The sequence below is a fragment of the Manacus candei genome, unplaced genomic scaffold, assembly GCF_025592945.1.
Source record: "Manacus candei isolate 608988 ecotype Guabito, Panama unplaced genomic scaffold, ASM2559294v1 h1tg000047l, whole genome shotgun sequence".
NCBI classification, from domain to species: domain Eukaryota; kingdom Metazoa; phylum Chordata; class Aves; order Passeriformes; family Pipridae; genus Manacus; species Manacus candei.
Window position 1 is genome coordinate 9,631,218 of NW_026138095.1, and position 20,548 is coordinate 9,651,765.

At 43.6% G+C, this 20,548-nt stretch overlaps 1 protein-coding gene across 1 annotated transcript in view; it reads left to right on the top strand.

Moving 5' to 3' along the window:
- The first annotated feature begins 6,186 nt into the window (after positions 1-6,186).
- The window catches only part of LOC127475573 (protoheme IX farnesyltransferase, mitochondrial), a 103,680-nt gene continuing 89,318 nt past the window's right edge, over positions 6,187-20,548 (top strand). Inside the window, exons 1-4 of the mRNA XM_051797533.1 lie at positions 6,187-6,316; positions 8,438-8,562; positions 10,199-10,517; positions 18,130-18,254. Of these exons, the coding sequence (XP_051653493.1) occupies positions 6,283-6,316; positions 8,438-8,562; positions 10,199-10,517; positions 18,130-18,254 (603 nt within the window). The 5' untranslated portion in view covers positions 6,187-6,282. The remainder of the gene's footprint in view (positions 6,317-8,437; positions 8,563-10,198; positions 10,518-18,129; positions 18,255-20,548) is intronic.

Consider the following 20,548-nt stretch of genomic DNA (forward strand, 5'->3'; position numbering starts at 1 on the left):
TACTTGGACACACCAAAGGAAAAGCAGGGAGATGCCTGCTGAAGATTAATGGGGGCCTGATGGATCTACTCAGTCCAAAATTTACATTCAAGGATCGGAGACAAAGTCATTCAAATGAGGGCAGCACAGAGTAAGAATTGCTTCCAGGAGCTGGAGCCCACAACAACTGAATCAGGACTGTTTGGGCATCATTTGAAGGGAGGAGGAAGCTGAAGCTGTTTCCTGGAGCTTGGCACAGGAGACTTCATCATGCTCAGTCAGTCCCTGCAGAGGGATGGGAGACAGGGACTGAGCAGGTGGGTCCTGCAGGTGCTGCTGCTGCCAAATTCTGCTCAACTGGGCAAAAACACCACCAAGGGAGAAGAAAAATGAGGCAGAAGAGCACTCCTGCCAACCTGGGTGCTGCAGGGGGGTTACACCTCACCAGAGCAGGGTGGTGGGCTGATGGGGACAGCAAGAGGTGGCCTGAGGGTGGGCGGACAAGAGTGATGGGGCAGAGGGAGGAGAGGAAGGAAGGGCCATCCTGTAGGACTCAGCACCCACACATGGCTCCCACTGAGAGCTGGGGTGGGCAAACCCAGCTGTGCTGGGGCATCCTGGGCTGTGGGGCTTGAGGAGCCTTGGTGCCTCAATCCCCTCTGTCACTGCTGGGGGACATCTCAGAGCTGTAGGCAAAGGAGTGAGCAGGGGGTTATAGCAACACACAGCTTTGCACCTGGTGTGAGAAGCTGCAGGCACTGCTGGGCTTTGTCCACTAATGGCCATGTCTGTGGAGAAGACAAGCTGGCTACCAGCCTTTCCCAGGATCAGGCTGGAGGGCACTTCCCCAAAACAGTTAATGTGTGTGCACCAAGCACTTCCTGAGCAGTTGCTGAGTACAGGAGATCAGTTATGCAAGCTGTTTCTTCAGTTTTAATCTGATTTCCTCCCTCTGCTCTTAATAAATCTTATTTTTATTAGATCTTCTGAGTCCTAAGCAGCTTGGGAATTTCACATAGATTTTTCCAGGAAAAGAAAGACCTCTGAAAGGAGGCATGAAAAAAAATACAGAAAGGGGCTCTGGAGATATTCAGGCAGCATTTCTCAGCTGAAAGAGCACAGGACACAGGTCCTTTTCTTCAGAAAGTAATTTTAAGGGCAAAGGGCTGCTGGAAATAGCTATTGTTGATTCTGGCTGAGAACTTTAAGGGATATGAAGTATCCCTGCTTGTCAGAACAGCAATGCTAGTGAGAGTTAAAGAGGGATTGCTGATGTGATGGGGAACTGCAGGTTAAGGAGTTCCTTGGTGGATCTGTGTGTCTGTTTGCTGCTACCCTAAAGCAGGTTTTGCCATTTATTAGGGGTGATTCCCCTCATGCTGCCTTCAGTAAGGTTCATCCCCAGTCACCTGGCTGTTTATTCCCCATCACCTACATGTTTGCACCAGATTTTACATCAACTCCAAATCTGATCACAGCTGAATTTACACCAGACCTCTGCAAAGCTCTACCTAAGGAAAGGCTGGAAGTTTTTAACTTGAAGTGAGAGATTACAGTTCACAGTCCATTGCAGGTGGTGAACAAGCAACACAGGGTTTGCCAAAAAATGGCATCCCCCAGGGTCAGCATGAGGGCACCTTGGACAGCTGGGAAGAGGCAGCAGTTTCTAACTTCTGCTGATTTCCTATGGTATATTTGAACTCCACTTCGGGAAAGGAATCAGTCTGGCACAGCACTTCAGAAAGGCTACTGAACCCTGATCTACCAGGAATACTATTTCATTTATTCTTGGAGGCTTTAGCTGCTCCAAAACACTGGAATCGGGATGGTGGAAAGGGTTTGGGAGTTTTGATGTGGGATTTTTTTTACCTGTTACTTTCCACTCAGTTATTTGCTGAGGACAAGTATTTAAACCATGGAATAAGCATGTTTCAGGTACCAGTAGATTTTGCTCCTGGTTGTAAAATGTTTTTTATATAAGACTAAACTTATAGATATAGAATCTCAGACTCACAGAAGGGCCTAGGTTGGAAGGGACCTTAAGGATCATCTTGTTCCACCCCCTTGCCATGGGCAGGGACACCTTCCACTAGCCCAGGTTGCTCCAAGCCCCATCCAACCTGGCCTTGGACACTTCCTATGCTTCAATCTTGCATTAATATACAGCTTGTGCCTCACAATGCTGAAAATCCCAGAAAACCCCAAATCCATGGCACTACAAGTGACTCAAAGAAGTACTTAACTGGTCATCAGGATCACTGGGAGTTTCTCAGCCACTGAAGCTGGGACAAGCCCTGACTCAAGGAGATGTAGCTGAGGTGTTGAGCAGAGATCTTTGGCTCAGTACAGAGGCCTTAAGCAGTTAATCAACTTTCTACCATCACAGTCTGGCCTGGCCTTTAATACTTTCTTAGATCTTTTTATCTGTTATTTCTCTGTTTCTGTTATGTCCCAGTGCCCTGCACATTGGACACTATTTCTTCCTTTACATCCTGGGCCCTCAAAAAGCAAACAGAGTTGGGCTCTAGCTGACCAATTGCTCCAAGCTCCAGCTTCCCCCATGGTGTACTACTAAACTACACCCCAGCCACTGTTCTGAAATGATCTGCAAAGGTTACCACAATAACAGCAGGATGCCATCTTATTTATTTTTCTCTTGGCTTTTAAAGTTCCCTATCTGAAAGTACATCAAGTCTCTGTGGAGCTCTAACATCAATGCCATATTCTATGAAGCAAGGAAAATATAATATTTTTACAGTCGGTCTTTAAATCATTTTCTGACAACAAATCAATCTTACAAGAAGCCTTGTTGGTGTTATGAGTAAGAGAAGGAGAGATTTTGAGATTAAAGTAGAATAATAGTTTGCTGTCTCCACAAATTTATCCTTTCGTGTATCAAACCATTGCATTCCGCTGCTGAGCTCTAATTAAGCCCCACCAATCAGATTTATGATAGTGCTAATAGGAAAAAGGATCGTATAACGCTGTTAATATGTGCTCTATAATTAACATTAATGGCAGTCGTGTGGTTAAATGCCCCTCGCATCACCCTGAGAGCAGACCTGTAGGGGCAGGGTTTATAACCAAGGGAAGCACCACAGATACTGAGGAACTGCCCCTCTTGGCAGTCAGCAAAAAGTTAGAGATGCTGCAGGAATTGTTCTGCCCCACAATGGTGACCTGGTGACAGGAGATGAGTGTCCTGCAACCCCACAGCCCCCCACGTGGTCCTGTGACGTTGGTACCAGGGCTTTTATGAGCTCGATGGTGGCAGCTGAGCAGGGAAGGTGCTGGGAGCTCCCTGGGAGGGCTGGGCTCCCCTTCCATCATCTGTAATCCCTGGTGCTTCCCAGAGGATCTGGTGGTGCCAGCTCCTGTGGAACCAGCGCTGTGCAGAGCCGAACCTTCAGGAATGAGATCCAAAGCTCCTGGAGCCCTTCTAGGCTGAAATACAGCTTTGACATTTGGACACTTGTGTCCACTAAAAATCCTAAGATTACTTTTTTTCTCTCTAGGAGCAGTTCTAGTGGCTAAACCCAAACGGGTACGTGACATTCCGTGCTCCTTAAATCATCATTATTGTTTCAAGAGGAGGTATTGCTCTGTCTCGAGGCCCATGGATAACATTCTCCTTGATTAGAAAAGTAGTATTATACCCCCTCTCTCCAGGGGTGCAATTTATTGCCCAAGTGAAAGGCAATGAAAATCATTAAACCTTAAATCTCAGCCCTGACACAGAACACTCGACTCCCTCAACCTTTTCCTCTCTGACCCAAACTGCCCTAAAACCAACCATCAATTCCAGCCCTCTATGCAACCATTGTGTGTGTTTGCTGTGTGATGTTTGTTTTATTTTTGCAGGTGTAAATTTGAGGGCAAATCTGGGGAAGTTACAAAAAGTAGAGACACAAACAGGAACTGTGAAGTGATATATGCTCAGTGGTGAGAACTCCGAGTAAAACAGGATATTAACTGTAAGAAATGTGAAGTCCTAATTTCTCCCCAGCTCCCCAAATAGAAGGAGAGTGGAAATAAATGCTTCAAAGTAGGATATTCTTGGTGAATTAGAGTGAGTGTTTTCATTTTATCTTCCTAATAATGATTTAAGATGACTTTTGCATGAATTTAAGCACTATAAAGAAATGAAAGCCTGGGAGGAAGATGGTTCTGAGGAAGATTTCCATGATAAAATATGGAGAATGAATTTCAAAAGCATTTAAGTGACTTATAGCCTACATCTCCTGAACTTAAACTCTTAAGAGAAAACATTTTAAAGATGCCTGGGGGTGCAATTATGCTTTACAGCTGGAGCAGACCTAACCATTCCCTTCCCTTTTTGTTCAGACTCCAGTCCAAGGCCCTTCCTCTGTGCCCTACTCCAGCTTCCAACCTGTCAGCCCCTGTGCAGGGCGAGTACAAACAGTTTAACCAGCAAAATTAGCAATTTGTCCTCTGCAGATCAGCAATTTGAGTCAGTTTAGCACAGGATCCAGAACCCCCAGAACGTGTCTGAGGGCAGGATGAGGTGACAGCTGGGTCAGTTCTTCAGCATGACCCCCCTGCAATGTGTATTTTCAACCAAGGAGTATAGAAATCAAACTTTCGTCTTCCAAAATTACTTTACTAACCAAATACAGATTTGATTTGATTTTTTTTTTACCAAGTGTTTGGCTATTTAAAGCTCGGATCCTTTTGGGAACGAGACTCCATAGAATGAATTTATTTTTTCTTAGCCCTCTCTTGGCTTTTTTACAAGCATGTCTCGATGCCCCCACGCACTTCTGGTCACCCTCTCGCTGTGTCACGGACACCACATCCATCTGTGTGGGGACACCAAGTCCTGCCTGGGGCTGTTCCCTGGGGATGAGCCCAGGGATGCAGCAGAGGGAACTGTCTCAGTGCCTGGCAGAGGCCCTGAGGATGCTCCAAGCAGGGCTCCAGGTGTTTCCTCATTGCAAAGGTGTCCGAGGTCTCCTGTCTGGACCCAGTTCCCACCCGAATGCTGTCACCTGTCCCTGTATCCCAAATCCAACCCCCAGGGTCACTGATTGGTTCACTGGGTGGGAAGCTACTCTGGGACTTGCTCTGCAGGACCAACCTCACCCACATCCCCCCCAAAGAACTGCTGTTCTTTGCCATAACAACTTGTTATAATAAAAGTCCTGAATTCAGTTTACTTTTGGAAACTTTTTGTTTTACATTGTCTACGTTTTCACTGTTTGTTCCTCCATGGAAAAACTGTGCTGACCACAAAGAGTGTAGAATGGTCATTTACATTTTCATCTCAGTGGTGATGAGACATCTCACGTTTTGGACTTGGCACAACTGGTTTTGTTGCATATCCATAATTTTCTTCTTCATTATGTGCAGTGCTGTGTCCAGTTCTGGGCAAGAGAGACAAGGGAGAGAGTCCAGAGGAGCCCATAAAGGTGATGAGGTGTCAGGAGCATTTTTGATGAGGAGAGACTGCAGGAGCTGGGCTTGGTTAATCTGGAGAAGACGGAGAGGGGATCCCATCAATCCATACAAATATCTCCAAGGGGTGTCAGAGGACGGTGTCAGACTTTCCAGTGCTGCTCAGTGACAGGAGCAATGGCCATAAATTAAAACGCAGGAAGCTCCACCTCAACACGAGGAAGAACTGCTCTCCATGGAGGTGGCAGAGCCCTGGAACAGCTGCCCGGGGAGGGTGTGGAGTCTCCTCTCTGGACACATTCCAGCCCCACCTGGACGTGTTCCTGTGTCACCTGCTCCAGGTGACCCTGCCTGGGCAGGGGGCTGGACTGGGGGATCCCCAGGGGCCCCTCCCGACCCAAACAATCCCGCGATTATTTAAAAACAAACAAACAAAACCCCCAAAGTAAAACCAGGGCATTTATTTCGCGCCGGAAAAAGAGCCGGATGAGACGAAAGGAGCATGTCTTTGGCTACTCTGCCGTGCCACTTTCACGTGGGAGTTTCAAATTTAGGTGTATAAAACTCTCTGTAGCCCAGGGGCACGGCCGCCCCTGACAGCAGGGACAGCCCCGGGACAGCCGATCCTCAGGGCAGGGACAGCCCCGGGACAGCCGATCCTCACGGTAAGGACAGCTCCGGGATAGCCGCCCCTCACGGTAAGGACAGCCCCGGGACAGCCGCCCCTCACGGTAAGGACAGCCCCGTCCCAGCCCCGTCCCAGCCCCGGTCCGGCCCCGCAATGGCCGCTCCGCCTCCTCCGCCGCTGACCCGGAAGGAGTCTGGAGGTCACGCGGCAAGATGGCGGCGCCCAGGCGCTGAGGGGGAGGCGGCGGAGCAGCCGCGGCCATGAGCGCCGCCCGCCCGCCCCGGGCGCTCGCAGGTACCGCGGGGATGGCGGTGGGGGGCCGGTGGAGCGGGCAGGCCTGGGGACACCCTGGGGCTGCTCTGGAAAGCGGTACCCGGAGCCTGCGTGTCCCTGTGTGTGCCGTGCGTGGGGCATCCATGTGTGACCTTCTGTGTGGGGATACCTGTGTGTGTTCTGTATGGAGCATCCGTGTGTGACCTTCTGTATGGGGATACCTCTGTATGTCCTGTACGGAGGATCTGTGTGTGTTCTTCTGTATGGGGATGCCTGTGTGTATCCTGTATGGAGCATCCATGTGTGCCCTTCTGTATGGGAATACCTGTGTGTATCCTGTATGGGGCATCCATGTGTGCCCTTCTGTATGAGGATACTTGTGTGTATCCTGTATGGAGATCCTGTGTGTGTCCTTCTGTATGGGAATACCTGTGTGTATCCTGTATGGGGGATGTGTGTGTGTCCTTTTGTAATAGGGGTACTTGTGTATGTTCTTCTGTATGAGGATACTTGTGTGTGTGTCCTGTATGGAGATCCCTGTGTAAGCTCTTCTGTATGGGGATAGCTGTGTGTGTCCTGTATGGGGGATCCATGTGTCCTTCTGTAGGGGGGATCCTTGTGTGTGTCTCTCTGTATATGGGATCCCTGTGTGTATCCCTTTGTATAGGGGATCCTTGTGTGCCCTTCTGTATGGAGGATCCTTGTGTATGTCCTGTATGGAGATCCCTGTGTGTGTCCTTCTGTATGGGGGATCCCTGTGCACGTTCCTCTATGGGGGATCCCTGTGTGTGTCCTGTATGGAGGTCCCTGTGGGTATCCCTGTGGGTATCCCTCTGTTTGAGGGATCCCTGTGTATGTCCTGTATGGGGGTCCCTGTTTGTATCCCTCTATATAGGAGATCCTTGTGTGTGTCCTTCAATATAGGGATCTTTGTATGTGTCCTGTATAGGGGTCCCTTGTGTGTGTATCTCTCTTTATGGGGAATCTCTGTGTGTGTCCTTATGTATGGGGGATGCTTGTGTGTGTCCTTCTTTATGGGGAGTCTTTATGTGTGTCCCTCTATGGGGGATCCCTGTGTGTGTCCCTCTTTATGGGGGATCCCTGTGTATATGGGGGAATCTCTGTATACGTCCCTACATATGGAGGATTCCTGAGTGCCACACTGGACTCTATCCTCTATGTGCTGTCCCATGGCAGCTTCTTCCTCTCAGTGCTGCTTTGCCAAGATAATTTTGTCAGTAGTATATAGAGATAGTAGTGGAATAATGCTGCTATTCTACAGTCCTACAGCCCCAAGGCTGACAGAGCTCGAGGAGTGTTGGGACAATGCTCTCAGGCACATGATGGGATTCTTGGGGATGTCCTTTGCAGGGCCAGGAGTTGGGCTCTGTTATCCTTGTGGGTGCTTTCCAATTCCATGTATTCTGTGACTGTGAAAATGCATCTCAGGGAGCTGAGAGATTTGGAAGAAAACACAAAACGACATTAGGGCATGCTTACAGTTTGGTTTGGGGCCTGTTGTGAGAAGAAGGACATTGAGGAGCTGGAGTGGGTTCAGAGAAGGGAACAGCGCTGGGGAAGGGGCTGGAGCAGCAGGAGTAGCTGAGGGAGCTGGGGGGGCTCAGCCTGGAGAAAAGGAGGCTCAGGGGGGACCTTCTGGCTCTCTCCAACTCCCTGACAGGAGGGGGGAGCCAGGTGGGGGTCAGGCTCTGCTCCCAGGTACAGGATGAGAGGAAACAGCCTCAAGCTGTTCCAGAGGAGATTTACATTGGATATTAGGGAGGATGACTTCAAGGAAGGGTGGGCAGGTACTGGCAACAGGCTGCCCAGGGCAGTGGTGGAATCACCGTCCCTGGAAGAGTTCAGAAAACGTGTGAATGTGGTGCTTAGGGACATGGGCTCGTGATGGTTGGACTTATGATCTTAGAAGTCTTTTCCCTCCCTAATGATTCCATGATTCTCCACTTTCAAGTCTTTACCCTGCAGCAGCAAAAGTTTCTCCCCTCCTGACATACTCTGAGTCCCATTTGTTGGGGTGTCCTGTGTCACAGCTGAGAGCAGACACTGAATTAGGAGCAAACTCAGTGGCAGAGGATAAATGTGAATCTAATGTTATCTTTTTTCCTTTTCTCCTTTAAATAGGACTGTTTGTGTGGCGTCTGAAGGGCGCTGGCACAGGGCACATCCCGTGCCCGTTCCTGCACCTCTGCCGGGCAGCCAGCGACAGGTTGATTACATTTCAGTACTTTAACTTTCTCAAACGAATGGTAAGTCAGGGAGGGGATTTATCCCGTGTTTCTCATTCATCCCAGGTCAAAATGGGGATTAGTTGATAAAAGCAGTATTTTTCTTACCAACCCAACTCAGGTGATTCCAAGCGTCTCATTTTCTCACTGAATGGGATTTAAGGGCTTGGTATCTAAAATCCCTGAGGCTGGACAGTTCCTTGTGCTACAGAGTCTCCTCTGCTTGACACGAATCTTCCTGTGCCTTTGCAGCAGGACACTCATCTCCTGCCGAAAAACATGAACTACAATTGTTTTTAAACTGTTATTTATAGAAATGCTAATAAGAAGGTCACATCTTGGCCAGCAGTCCTACAAGTGGTAGATGGAACTCACTTGTGGAGGAGGTGTGTTGTGAGTTAATCAGTTAATTTAAATCAAAACTCCTGAGCTTGTTAAGTTAATGGGTTTCATTTACAGTGTGCTGTTAGTTTTAGGTATTAAAAAAAGCTGTAATTATCATTCAGACCTTTGAAATTGCATCTTCTCCTTTGACCAGTTGCATCACATGTAAGTGGATGGTAGTAAAAGACTTATTTTTTTCTTCCCTGAGTTGTGTTCTCTTTGTTGCACTTTAGAGCTTCATCTATGACATGTGGGTAAGACTTAAGTCTTACAGTGACTGCTTTGCCTGTAAGGAGCTTGTACAGCTGTGAATCAATAAATGGGGATCTTTCCAGGCTTCTGGGGTTACCACCACTTCTCAAACACTTATTTGTGCTGCTGATTTGATCTGTATTCACATCACTCATTCAGAGTTTCATATCCCTCTTACTCATTATAATTAATGTGCACTCTAAACCAGGATTAGTTGAAAGCTCTGTCTTTTTATGCCTCTTGTGCTTGAAATATAGAGAATATTTTGGGGAAGAAAATGGAAAGGAGAAGCTAAATGGTATTTTTCTTATTCTGTATGTATTCTGAGACCTTTAAATGAGAGGAAACAACTGTCTCCTAACTTTATGTTCAAAGTATGTTCATTTGAACTCCTGTTGAAATTTGCTGTCTAGTTAATTAACATAAAGCTTGGCATAAGTAGTAATAGAGTAATGTGGGAGATGATTTTATACCATGGCAGGTAGATGGTATTTTCTGGCACTTTTCTGATTTCTTTTTCATCTCTTAAAGATGCAAAAATCAAGTGCCTGTATGGGAGACTGGAATTGTTATGGGCACTTGTGTATCTCCCTATTTAAAGGTGAATTTTGTTTGATCAGAGGTTGGATCTGATGATCTTGGAGGTCTTTTCCAACCTTAATGATTCTATGAATTGACCAGTTGTAAATCAAATGGTATTACCTGGTGGTTTTGAATATGAACAAAGGGTTTGCTATTGAAGCTGGGGGGGGTAAGTAAATTTAACCAGAAGCAATTATCCAAGTTTAAGTAAACATTATTGATGCAGTTGTGAGTTGTAAATCTGCTTTTGTGATATTGTGACCAACTTCAGAAGCCTTTTTGCTTACGAAGTAAGTGTTTGAAATTCAGGCTCGCATCATGGGAAATAATTCTCTTAAAAATGAGAATATTCCAGCAATAATATTGGTGGTGTTAACAGTGTGAAATGGGTGGAAATATCTTCTTACCTATTCATTTGAATATCTGCCACTGTATTTAGTATGTAACCCAGCACAACAGAGACCTCAGCCAACGAGCCAAACCCAAGTCGGACCCGGTTGTGACTCCTTTTCACGAGCTTCAGCAGCTGGATCAGGACAAAAAGGTCATCCACAAGATTAGCCCCGTTTCACCTGCTCATCAGCCTTGGCCTGAGCCATCAGGGAGACATGAGCTGAGAGAAGTGAAGTCACCTGCAGAAACTGAGGCCACAGCAGTGAGAGCAGAGCCCAGAGAGGACAGACAGTGGAAGGAGATGAAGCTGCGGCTGGATGAGCTGCCAGGAATTTTGGCACGCCTGTCCAAAATCAAGCTCACAGGTATCACTGGTCTTTTTGTATCACTTCTGTGCATCCTGTGTGATAACAGAGTTCTTAAGCACGTTACTGGTACAGTGTGGCTTATCCTGTGATAATTCCCACCTTCCTGATACAAAATTCCATCTAATGTGTGCTGGGAAAATTGTTTTGTGGAAGCATTTGGTAGTTTCCCCATTAAATTTTAAAGATAATGAGGAGGAGCTTGCATCCTGTGTCAGCTAGCTTTTGGGAGTCATAAACAAGCAGGTATTGGTACAAAAACTACAGTGAAACTAGGTCAGGAAGTGAATTTACAAATATTGTGTTCAGTGTTTAAAGTTGTCTTATTTAAGTTTACCAATATTCCATCTTATTTACATACCTTTCACTTTCGTACTGCTTGTTGTGAGATGAGTATTAAAAGTCCCAACGAAAGATAATCCAAATAGTTTCCTGTATTGCAAAGAAAAATGTTTGAGTCTGACAAATTGAATTTTATAAAATAAGATATAATTTACTTTTCAATCAGTACTAGTGTTGTCTCTTCCAACCAGCAGTTTGTTCAGCAGTTGCTTTGCTGCCTTAACTACATTTTGCCTTGTTCTGGTAGTAATATTTAACAACTATAAATTACTCCTTTGCCAATAGGTAGTGCTATATGTACTTTTATTTCTAAGGGCACTCTGATGATCTGATCATCTTGTCTACATCAATTCAAGAGCAGAAATGTAATTTCCTGAGTTCTTACCTTGCTGCCCTTTCCAGTGCGTGGAATAAATTCCTGATAACAAGACTGTTCTTTGCCATAACAATTTGTGAATTCAGTTCACTTTTTAAAACTTTTTGTCTTGCAATATATAAGTTTTCATTGTTTGTTGCTCTGTGGAAAAATTGTGCTGACCACATGGAGCGTATAATGGTCATTTACATTTTCATCTCAGCGTTGATGAGACATCTCATGGTTTGGACTTGGCACAACTGATCTCGTTTGTACATCTCAATTTTCTTCCTCATTGTTTTTAGAAAACCTCAGGGCATTTATTTTGTGCTGGTAAAGAGGTTGTTGAGATGAAAGCATGTCTCTGATAATTTAGCATGTCACTTTTATATATTAGCCTTGGTAAATTCAAATTTGGGTGTACAAAGCTCTCACTAGCACATTCAGCAGTTATCAGGCTTATTTGCAACAGCTTTGTGGCACATCCAGCCTCACTTATTGCCTCATCTTTCTTTCTACATTATACAGGGCTTGCCTTTTTCTCCCCCACACTGTTCAGTTTTAGTAATACTTTGTTTCTGTAGGGCTCACCATGGATAGCTTGTAAGAGCTGTATGAACAATTAGCTCTTCTGGCATATTTTCAGTGAGGTGATTTTATTTAAGTGGTTCTTATGTGAACTTGAAGGCTGTGCCAGCTACTGGGGTAGAACTAAATTAAAAATTCTCACTAGATCCAGAAATGAAAAGTTAAAATGCCACGATTAAGGGACCAGAGAGAAAGAAAATGAACTGTCGTTTTAAGCACTTGATGTGTTTGTTCTTATGTTTGCTGACATTCCTGACAGGAATGCTCAGTGTGACCACATCCTGATGTTGCTGGTGCTCCTCAAAACAGGAGTTTGAACAACTGCAGCAAGATGCCAGAATGTATTTACTGGGAGAAAGTAATTTCATGTGATGCTTTTTTGTGTGGCCTCAGCGTTGCTGCAGAACTCTTCAGCAGTTTCCAGTAGGCTCTATTAAATGCAAAAAGCAATTCTGACAGGCAAGCACCTCTCTGGATTTAAAATAGGCTGTAGGAGGCAAAGGTTAATGAATTTCATTCCCTTCAGGACTGTTGTTTTGAGATGTAAACTTAACTGCTCATTTCTGAACAGCTGTAGAATTTTTAATCTGACTTCCAGGGCTGCAGGGGAAGGGGCTGTGTCTTTAGCCTCTCTCTGCTGGCACTGGAAGAGTTCTTGAGCCAGGGGAAGTGTGGTGAACTTTGTACCTGTGGAGCAGGTATAGAGAGAGACAGAAAACCACCTCAACCACTTTTCTCATTTTGATCTCTGTGTATTTGGTGTGGAGATTTTTTGGATGTGGAAAGGGTAAAAGAATAAGTTGGATGAAGAGGGGTTTGTAGGAGGGGAGTTCATTTGATGGCCTTTATTGATCGTGGGGTAGCACAGGAAAGGAGCAGAAATAATACTGGGTGTAGTGTAGCAAGGAAACAGGATTAGCTTTTCTTCCAACATTTAGACAAATTATATATTCTGTAAAGAATATGGTGGAGTCATTCTTTGATTGTATTTTTTTTAAACAAGAATAAATTCTCTGAGGTCAGTTTTTAACTTACAAATGACACACAACTGAGTTCCTTTCACCCATGAAGTTCTGATAGATCTCATATCCTGTGTGGTTTTTTTGGCAGACTCTTTATTTATACTTTTTGGAGTATGAAATAACAAAAAAACAAACTCTGCATTATGCTAAAATGGGACTTCCTTATGCCCTGTTCTTTTCCCGCTGCTGAAGGAAGGGGATTGTTTGTTTGTATTCTGAACTGTACTTCACCTTTGAAAGGAAATGAGTTTAGCTATTTCCATACCCTCCTGCTTCATGTAAACTGCAGCTCTTGTGACTCTGCCATTAGAAGCTCTGCCTTAAAAACAGGAGTAGATTTTTGTTTATATTCTTTTGCCATAGAAAACAATTAGGGAACTTTTAATTACTTGTCTCATAATCTGCCTTTTTGGGTTCAGTTTCCATCCATTCCTATCTCTGTGGTGTTCTGTGTTGGCTGCTCTCTCAACAGCTGTATCCTACCATCCAAGCACTTGGAAAGCTAATGCATCTGTCTGATAGGTTTTCAGAATTATAAATGTCATTGTTTTCAACTTGATCCTAAAGTTGATGTGTTATGTAACCTAAAATAGGAGAGAGACACAAGGTATGGGAATAGGAGGAAATTCTAGTGATTTTTAATGCACACACATGAAGAATTTCAGGTTGTCTCATCTTCTTTACTTAAATCTAAACTTGAAGTTAATGTTTCCTCTAGGGATTACAGATAAAAAACTCAGATGAGCTGTATGCAAACACACAGGAAAATCCCAATTCGGTTTTTAATTTGGGGGAACTGTGATGAAGGCATGGTATGAAAAAGGATGAGTGTTCCAGGTTGCCCAGGGAAACTGTGGCTGCCCCATCCCTGGAAGTGTCCAAGGCCAGGTTGGACAGGGCTTGGAGCAACCTGGGACAGTGGAAGGTGTCCCTGCCCATGGCAGGGGGTGGAACTGGATGGGCTTGAAGGTTCCTTTCCAACCCAAACCACTCCATGTTTCTATGATGTACAGCACCTGATGTGTTCAAGGAAAGACTGGACATGGCACTCAGGGCTCTGGTCTGGTTAACAAGGTGTTGTTCAGTCAAAGGTTGGATTTGATGGTCTCAGAGATCTTTTCCAACCTGATTGAATCTGTGATTCTGTAGCACCTATCTGAGCAGTGGATCAACATGGGTGGACAAATATGATAATTTATGAGCATCTTCAGTTTTGAAAACTGAACTAGAACATTTTTTTTTTTATGTGTCCTCTTATAAGAAAATAACCCTGTCTCTTCTACTAGAAAACAGCTGGAATTAATTGGCTGTATTGCTTCTGTCTGGATTTGTGTCTGTGCAATAGTGATGCTTTAGCACAAAAGTGCTGAACTGGAAATCAGAAGCCTGGGATATTTGATACTGTTTTAAGATGTGACTGTGCACATCCTACTTCATCTCTTGGCTGTTGTGTCTTGGTGACACAGTGACAGAGATCCAGCTTTGCATAGCCTTGAGTGTTACCAAACAACAAATAAGGGGCCTGTGTTGTGTTTATAGGTTAAAACTCTGGTAACGTTTTTTTTTTTTTTTCACTCTAGTGAAAAATCCATTTGCTTTAGTGGAGTTTCCAGTATGTTCCCACTTTATTCTGGAATAATAGCATTTATTATGGCGTTTATTCTTTAAATGGTAACTTCAGTATAACCAGAAACTTTGACAAAGATGTATTGGTAGATATTGTTCCAACTATTACTAGTGCACGTTTATTCTCAGTTCTAAATATATTTCATATACTTGTCAAAGTAGTTCTCATTTTGTGATTAATATGCCAGTAACTATTATCCCATCAAAGAAACAAAAGCTGAGTAGTGGTAGCTGTCTGGCAATTTATTTTCCACGCTACCAGAAAAACTAATGAAATAAAAATAAACCCTTATTACAGTTTATTTTTAGCAGATCAATTTAAAATTGTTGGATGGATGTTTGTAATACTGCACTTGAATTTTATATGATATAATGCAAAGGTTATGTGCATCAAAGCTTTGATATGCCCTAACAAACCTGAGTTTATAAAGGACACGTTGGTCAGGTGTGTAGCACAAATATTGGTGCTACACTTGGCTTTCCAGAAACCAAAGTGTGAAAACTCTGGAAGGAAAATTCCATCATTTTGGAAAGCTACTTTCCTTCAAGGACTGTATAAACACTTGCAGTAAAGGAGTGAAATTGTTTCCTAAATTAAAGGAGAAATGCATTTGCTTTTGTCCTTCCGTGTGTGCTGATATATCACCAGTATAGGAGTAGAAGGGAATTCTAAAGCAGAATTGATTTGCTTTGGCTCTCTATGGTTTTATTTTGGCTTGGCTGCTTTTTAATAGGAGGTAGGCAAAATATGGCAAAGTGATTCACATGCTGTAAATACAAATACAGGGATTTATAAAAGCAGATCACATTGTGATGGAGTGGAAAAGGAATGTAAAGAACACACTAGGCTTTTTGACTGTATTTTTATGTTAGAAACATTATAATTCACTCTTTGTCACCAATCCATTAGCATTTTCTTTTTCATTTACATTGAAACGGGAGACAAATGTCCCCTGTTCATTTTTGTTAAAGCTGAAAATGTTTAAAGGGCTGAAAATTAGGTTTAGGCTGAGATCATAAGTTTAAGTCTTGGCTTCTTTTTGAAGAGTGAATATAATGCCAACTCTCATCAAGCCTTGAAAGGATCGATTCCATCTATTATGCAATAAGGTGAAGTTAATTTGGCCCCTAAAGCACTAAACTAACAGGGATTAAAAAACAAACAGAGTCAATGACCTCATTCCCTTGATGTGATCTCAATTAAATATACTTTTCCTCCACGAGGGAAGTTGAAGAGTAAATTATTGCTTCCACAGTTAAAGAAAATAAACTTCCCAATCCAAAGGGAGCATTTTCCTATTTACTGCTGATGTGTTGCACTGGAATATCTGGGCAATGAGGGAAGCAGGGAATGCCTGGTGTGCAAACCCTGCCCAGACAACAGAAAATACCTGCTTTAATGGGATAGGGGAGAGGATGTGCTGCAACCTTTCTAAATGAGCTCCTGATAAGTCAAACTGAAATGACTGGCTGAAATTAATCTGGAGAAATCAATGGGGACTTTAATTAGTGCTGTAGCTGTACAGTATTCGAATTTCTTTGGGGTCAGGGTAGTGCTAATGTTACACTGACTGTTTGCCAATCCGCTCCACCTTTCTTCTCCAGTAAATGAGCTGGTGTTTTCCCATAATAAATTGGTGTAAAGTGCTCTCTAAGATAAGTTTTAATTAAATTCTTGTCTGGAAATGAGTGTGTGATTTATTATGCAAAAAACCCGAATGTAATCACTCTTGGAAATGCAAACGCCACCGTTCACTGTCATTTTCAGGGCGTTTTTTAACTCCTCAGTTGTACCAATGCAGTTCATGTTCTCCTGTGCACTCTGCTAAGAAGTTTGGAAGCTAAGGTGGTGTGGTATTTATAGAATAAATGGGTCCAGTCTTTCAGAACCACCTTCATGTCTGTTTGTCTGGTGGGCCAGCAGAACCTGTGGTTATTTCAGAGCTGCTCAGAGGGTAAAGCTCTGTCACAGATCCTCTGTATTTTAGAAGTAGCCTGGGACTCCATAACAAGGCTAAAGAATTAATGCTTATAATTATATTATGTATGTTCTTATAATAATATTCAGTCACCAAGGGATTTTAATGCTTAGAGAAAAGTTTTGATGAGCAGCAAGTTTTCTTCCCTGTGTTTTTAGTATTAAATCCTAAGGTTCTTAGGCAGGCACAGCTCTTAAAATGAGCACTTTGCATCCTTGCTGGCAGGTCGCTGCCATGACATTTAGTTTTTCATCTCAAGTAACACTGCTTAATAGATAATCCAGGTATTTTCAGTCAGCAAAGGTTATTTATTTGTATTTAACTTCAGACAGATGGTAGACTTTGTAGGACTCAGGAAGATGAGAACATTTTGATACTTTGATTTGAGCTGGCTGAGTTCTGGAACATGCAGTTACATGCAGAATATAATTTAAATACTTTCTCTTTAATAGCTATTAATTTCAGATTGTAAGGCTCAAGGTCATGAGGAAGATATTCCATAAGTGTGCTGACTTTTATAGTATAAGAAATTTGCCATGTCATATTATTTCTTGCCAAAAGTGAAGTTTGTGAGACCTGTTATTTGGCAAATTACAATATTAGAATTGAGAGTTAGGTAACTTTCATTTTAGGGATGTAATTTGCAGTACTGTACTAAAGTTATAATTTTGGATGACAAAACTGAAATGGATTTTTGTGAATGCACTCAAATTTTGAGACCTTTAAGTGCCATTGGGTCTATGAGATGATGTGATTGTGCCTTCAGCCCAAAATGGGCAAGTCAAGTGGGAGCAGAGATGATGCAGTGAAATTACTGTAGCTACATGCCCTGAGTCTCCTTTTAGCTCTGCACTGCTTAAATCCCTGCTATAATTTGATATAAAACATCATTTGGGGATTTTTCTTACTATTTTTCTTCCCCATTAGGCTTTGCAGTGACGTGTGAGTTACTGGAACAAATCATGTCCTGTACATGTTGAGTGGGGCAATTTGGTCCTGGGGCAAATCCATAAAACAGGGAATGAAGAAACATAAATGAGGCTCATCTGACACTTGTCTTTTTGGTTACCCTCACCTTTCCCTGTTTCAGCTGACACTTTGCAAAGGTTAAGGACTCATCCCACAGGTGTTGCTGTTTAAGTTCTTTTCTATCTCTTTTTCCACCTTTTCTTTACCTACCAAACCTTAGATTTCAGGACATTCTTTTATTATTCAAAAGAATTGATAAGTAACTAAGGTTGAGACTGAAAATAATACATAATCTGGAGGGCAATCAACTGGCAGGAGCTCAGGTGTTGAACAAAGTGTATTTTCTGGTGGGTTCCCTGGTGGGCTTGATTGCCCAGCCAGCAAAGCTCAGCCTACTCAGATTGAAAAACTTGATTTCATCAGGATAGCACATCCTGTGGAATGTTTACTGAGAATATTCTGTGGAGCTTTTTTCTTCTCACCTCTTCTACTAATGCACTGATGTTTCTGGGTTTCTTGTTTCATCCCTGACAGTTCTTCTGATTTTCGACTTCTCTATGTGGAGTATTAATATTAATTGTACTCAGTTCCTGGAGCTACTGTGAGCCATAAAAGTGGCAAAAACTTAATCTGCACGTGGGTTCCTAAAGTTTGAAAGCCTTATTTATAGTGTTGTGCACAAAGGAGGTGGTTTCTGGTATTCTCTGACCTGTGCTCTCACTGTGTTGCAGCTCTGGTCGTCAGCACCGCGTCCGCTGGCTTTGCCATGGCCCCAGTCCCTTTTGACCTGCCCTGTTTCCTGCTGGCCTCCCTTGGAACTGGCCTGGCATCCTGTGCTGCCAACTCCATCAACCAGGTCAGTCCATCCTCATCTGTACAGCAAACTGGTGTCCTCCTGGCTCCTGAAATGCTGACTGGATGGCTGGGAGTGCTGTGCCTTCAGCTGCCGTGGGAGCTCGGGGCTGCTAAAACTGACACCACAAAAGGAGTGTGTGCCTGGGAATTCAAGGGGAGTTGCTAGGCATGGTGTGTTTACACAGAATGAAGTTGATGAGGTTTTAAGCCTCCCAATAATAATGTTTATCTTGGTAATACCGAGCCTGGATCATTGAAAATGACAGAGGAAGAACTGGGTAATTGGAGTGTAAGAATGGCCAGCGGGGCTCCAGCCTCACGGGCCTGGTTCTTGGGATGTGTTGTTGCATGACCTTGTTGGATCTGTGTAAAGAGTGGCTCAGAGCACCTCTCTAAATGTCAGTAGTGGGACTTTGGTGGGGTTTTGCCCAGGCTGGAGTCAGGGTATCTCCTGCACATCTGCAGAGGTACTGAAAATCTCTGTCCTGTGGAGGTTGTTCCATGATGATGTTCCGGGTGCCTCAACTTCCCTGCATGTGTCAACATGCCTGTGGAGCTTGATGCTGATCTCAGCTCTCCTGCACTCCAGCTGTGAAGCAAAGTTGCAGTTGGGCTCTTCCTCCATCCCAAAGGAAAGCTCAACCAGTGAAGAGGTAACAGCACTTGTGTTGAACAGAGTTACAAAGCGCAGTAGCCACAGTCACTCTCAGTTGTATAAATATGGCCTGGAAAAAGAAGCAGCAGTAGCAGTGATGGGACTTCATGTTTTCAGCAATCACTTGTGAGTCCTGAGACCCCAGTAATGGAAGTTTCCTGGTTGACTCAACTTGTTTGATTTGGGCTCTGATGTTTACACCTTGGAACACCTCAGTTGTAGGCACTCAGTGTGATTTTTGGGCTTGCACCCATCAGCATACTTCTTGTTCAGCCTGAAGTAAGTCCTGTTTGTTGTTTTTACAGGTTTTACTGTTTGTTTTCACTGAGCTTAAAACTGGGGCAGGCAGCTAACTTTGTGTCTGTTTTCTCTGCAAAATTGGAAGGATGCTGCATGGTTTTTACTTGCTTGGAAATATTTATGTAGCCTGCCTAACTTGAAAACACCTAGGTAGCCTTAAAAAATAATTTTAAGTAAGTCACACTATTTTCTGAGGAATACATTTGGTTATCATTACATATTTTTCACACAAAGGCTGGGTAGAAAAGCTGTCATAAATAAGGTGAAGCTTTCTTGGGTTTTGATACAATTTTAAAGGTGTGCTTTTTACCTCACTTTTTTGCTTTACTGCTTTTTTAATATTAAAAAACCCATTTGTGAGTTATCCTTTGAAATATTTACTGTCGCACTTACTTCACCTTTGATATGCATACTACTGGACTGAGAGAATCAATTATTGCTTATTTAGATTTTCCTGTGCAACTTGTCCTGAGATTTTGATAGATTTTCCTAGAGGTGACATTCACAAACAAATAACTGGTTTTCTTTGTTTCAGCATCCACGTGTTGCTCAGTATATTTTGTCCCAAAAGCTGCAATTTTTTAAATTCCCGCAAGCCACTTTTTAAAATATTGAATTACTTGGGAGGACCAGGAATCCTGTGGTGTAATATGCAGCTGGACACTTCTGAGCCTTGTTGGGATAGGAAGGGCAAGTCAGGAGTGCAGTAACTTTGTGCTTGGGCTCGTAATTCACTAATTATTCACTACAAGTTACTCCAGCCTCACAAAGCGTCTTTCTCAATCTCAGCTGAACACTTTGAATTTGCACATTTGCTCATGTTGAGCCACTGTGGCTGTGTAGAGAGACCTTCAAGGCAACTGCTCCAAGTAAAGAAAATAAAGGAGCAGAGTTGGTAACGAAGCAGAAGGAAGGAGCTCTGCTCTATGACCTTGTTTATCAATGGGTCCTTTCAGTCACTGAGTGTCCCTCTGCCGGTGTTGCCGTGTCTGAACCGGCTGGGAATTTAATTTTCCATAAATACTTTAAGCTGGGGTATCCGTCTCGACCTTTGGGAAGGAGCACATTTGACTTGGAACTTCCTTTATTGCTACTTTGCTCTGTCCATTGCTCCCCATACGCATCCCCTTCTCTGGCAGCTCATGACTCATGTTTCCCTCGGTGCTCCTTGCGATCCCTTAAGGACCTTTTTATATGATAACCGTCTTCCCACTTCCCACAGTGCCATAAATCTGTACATCTTTAAGGGCAGCTCATCTTTCCCACTCCTCGTTTCCCTGATAAATCTGTGTGCACGATTTACAGTCCCCAAATATGTCGTGGGAAGGTGAAGTGTCGAT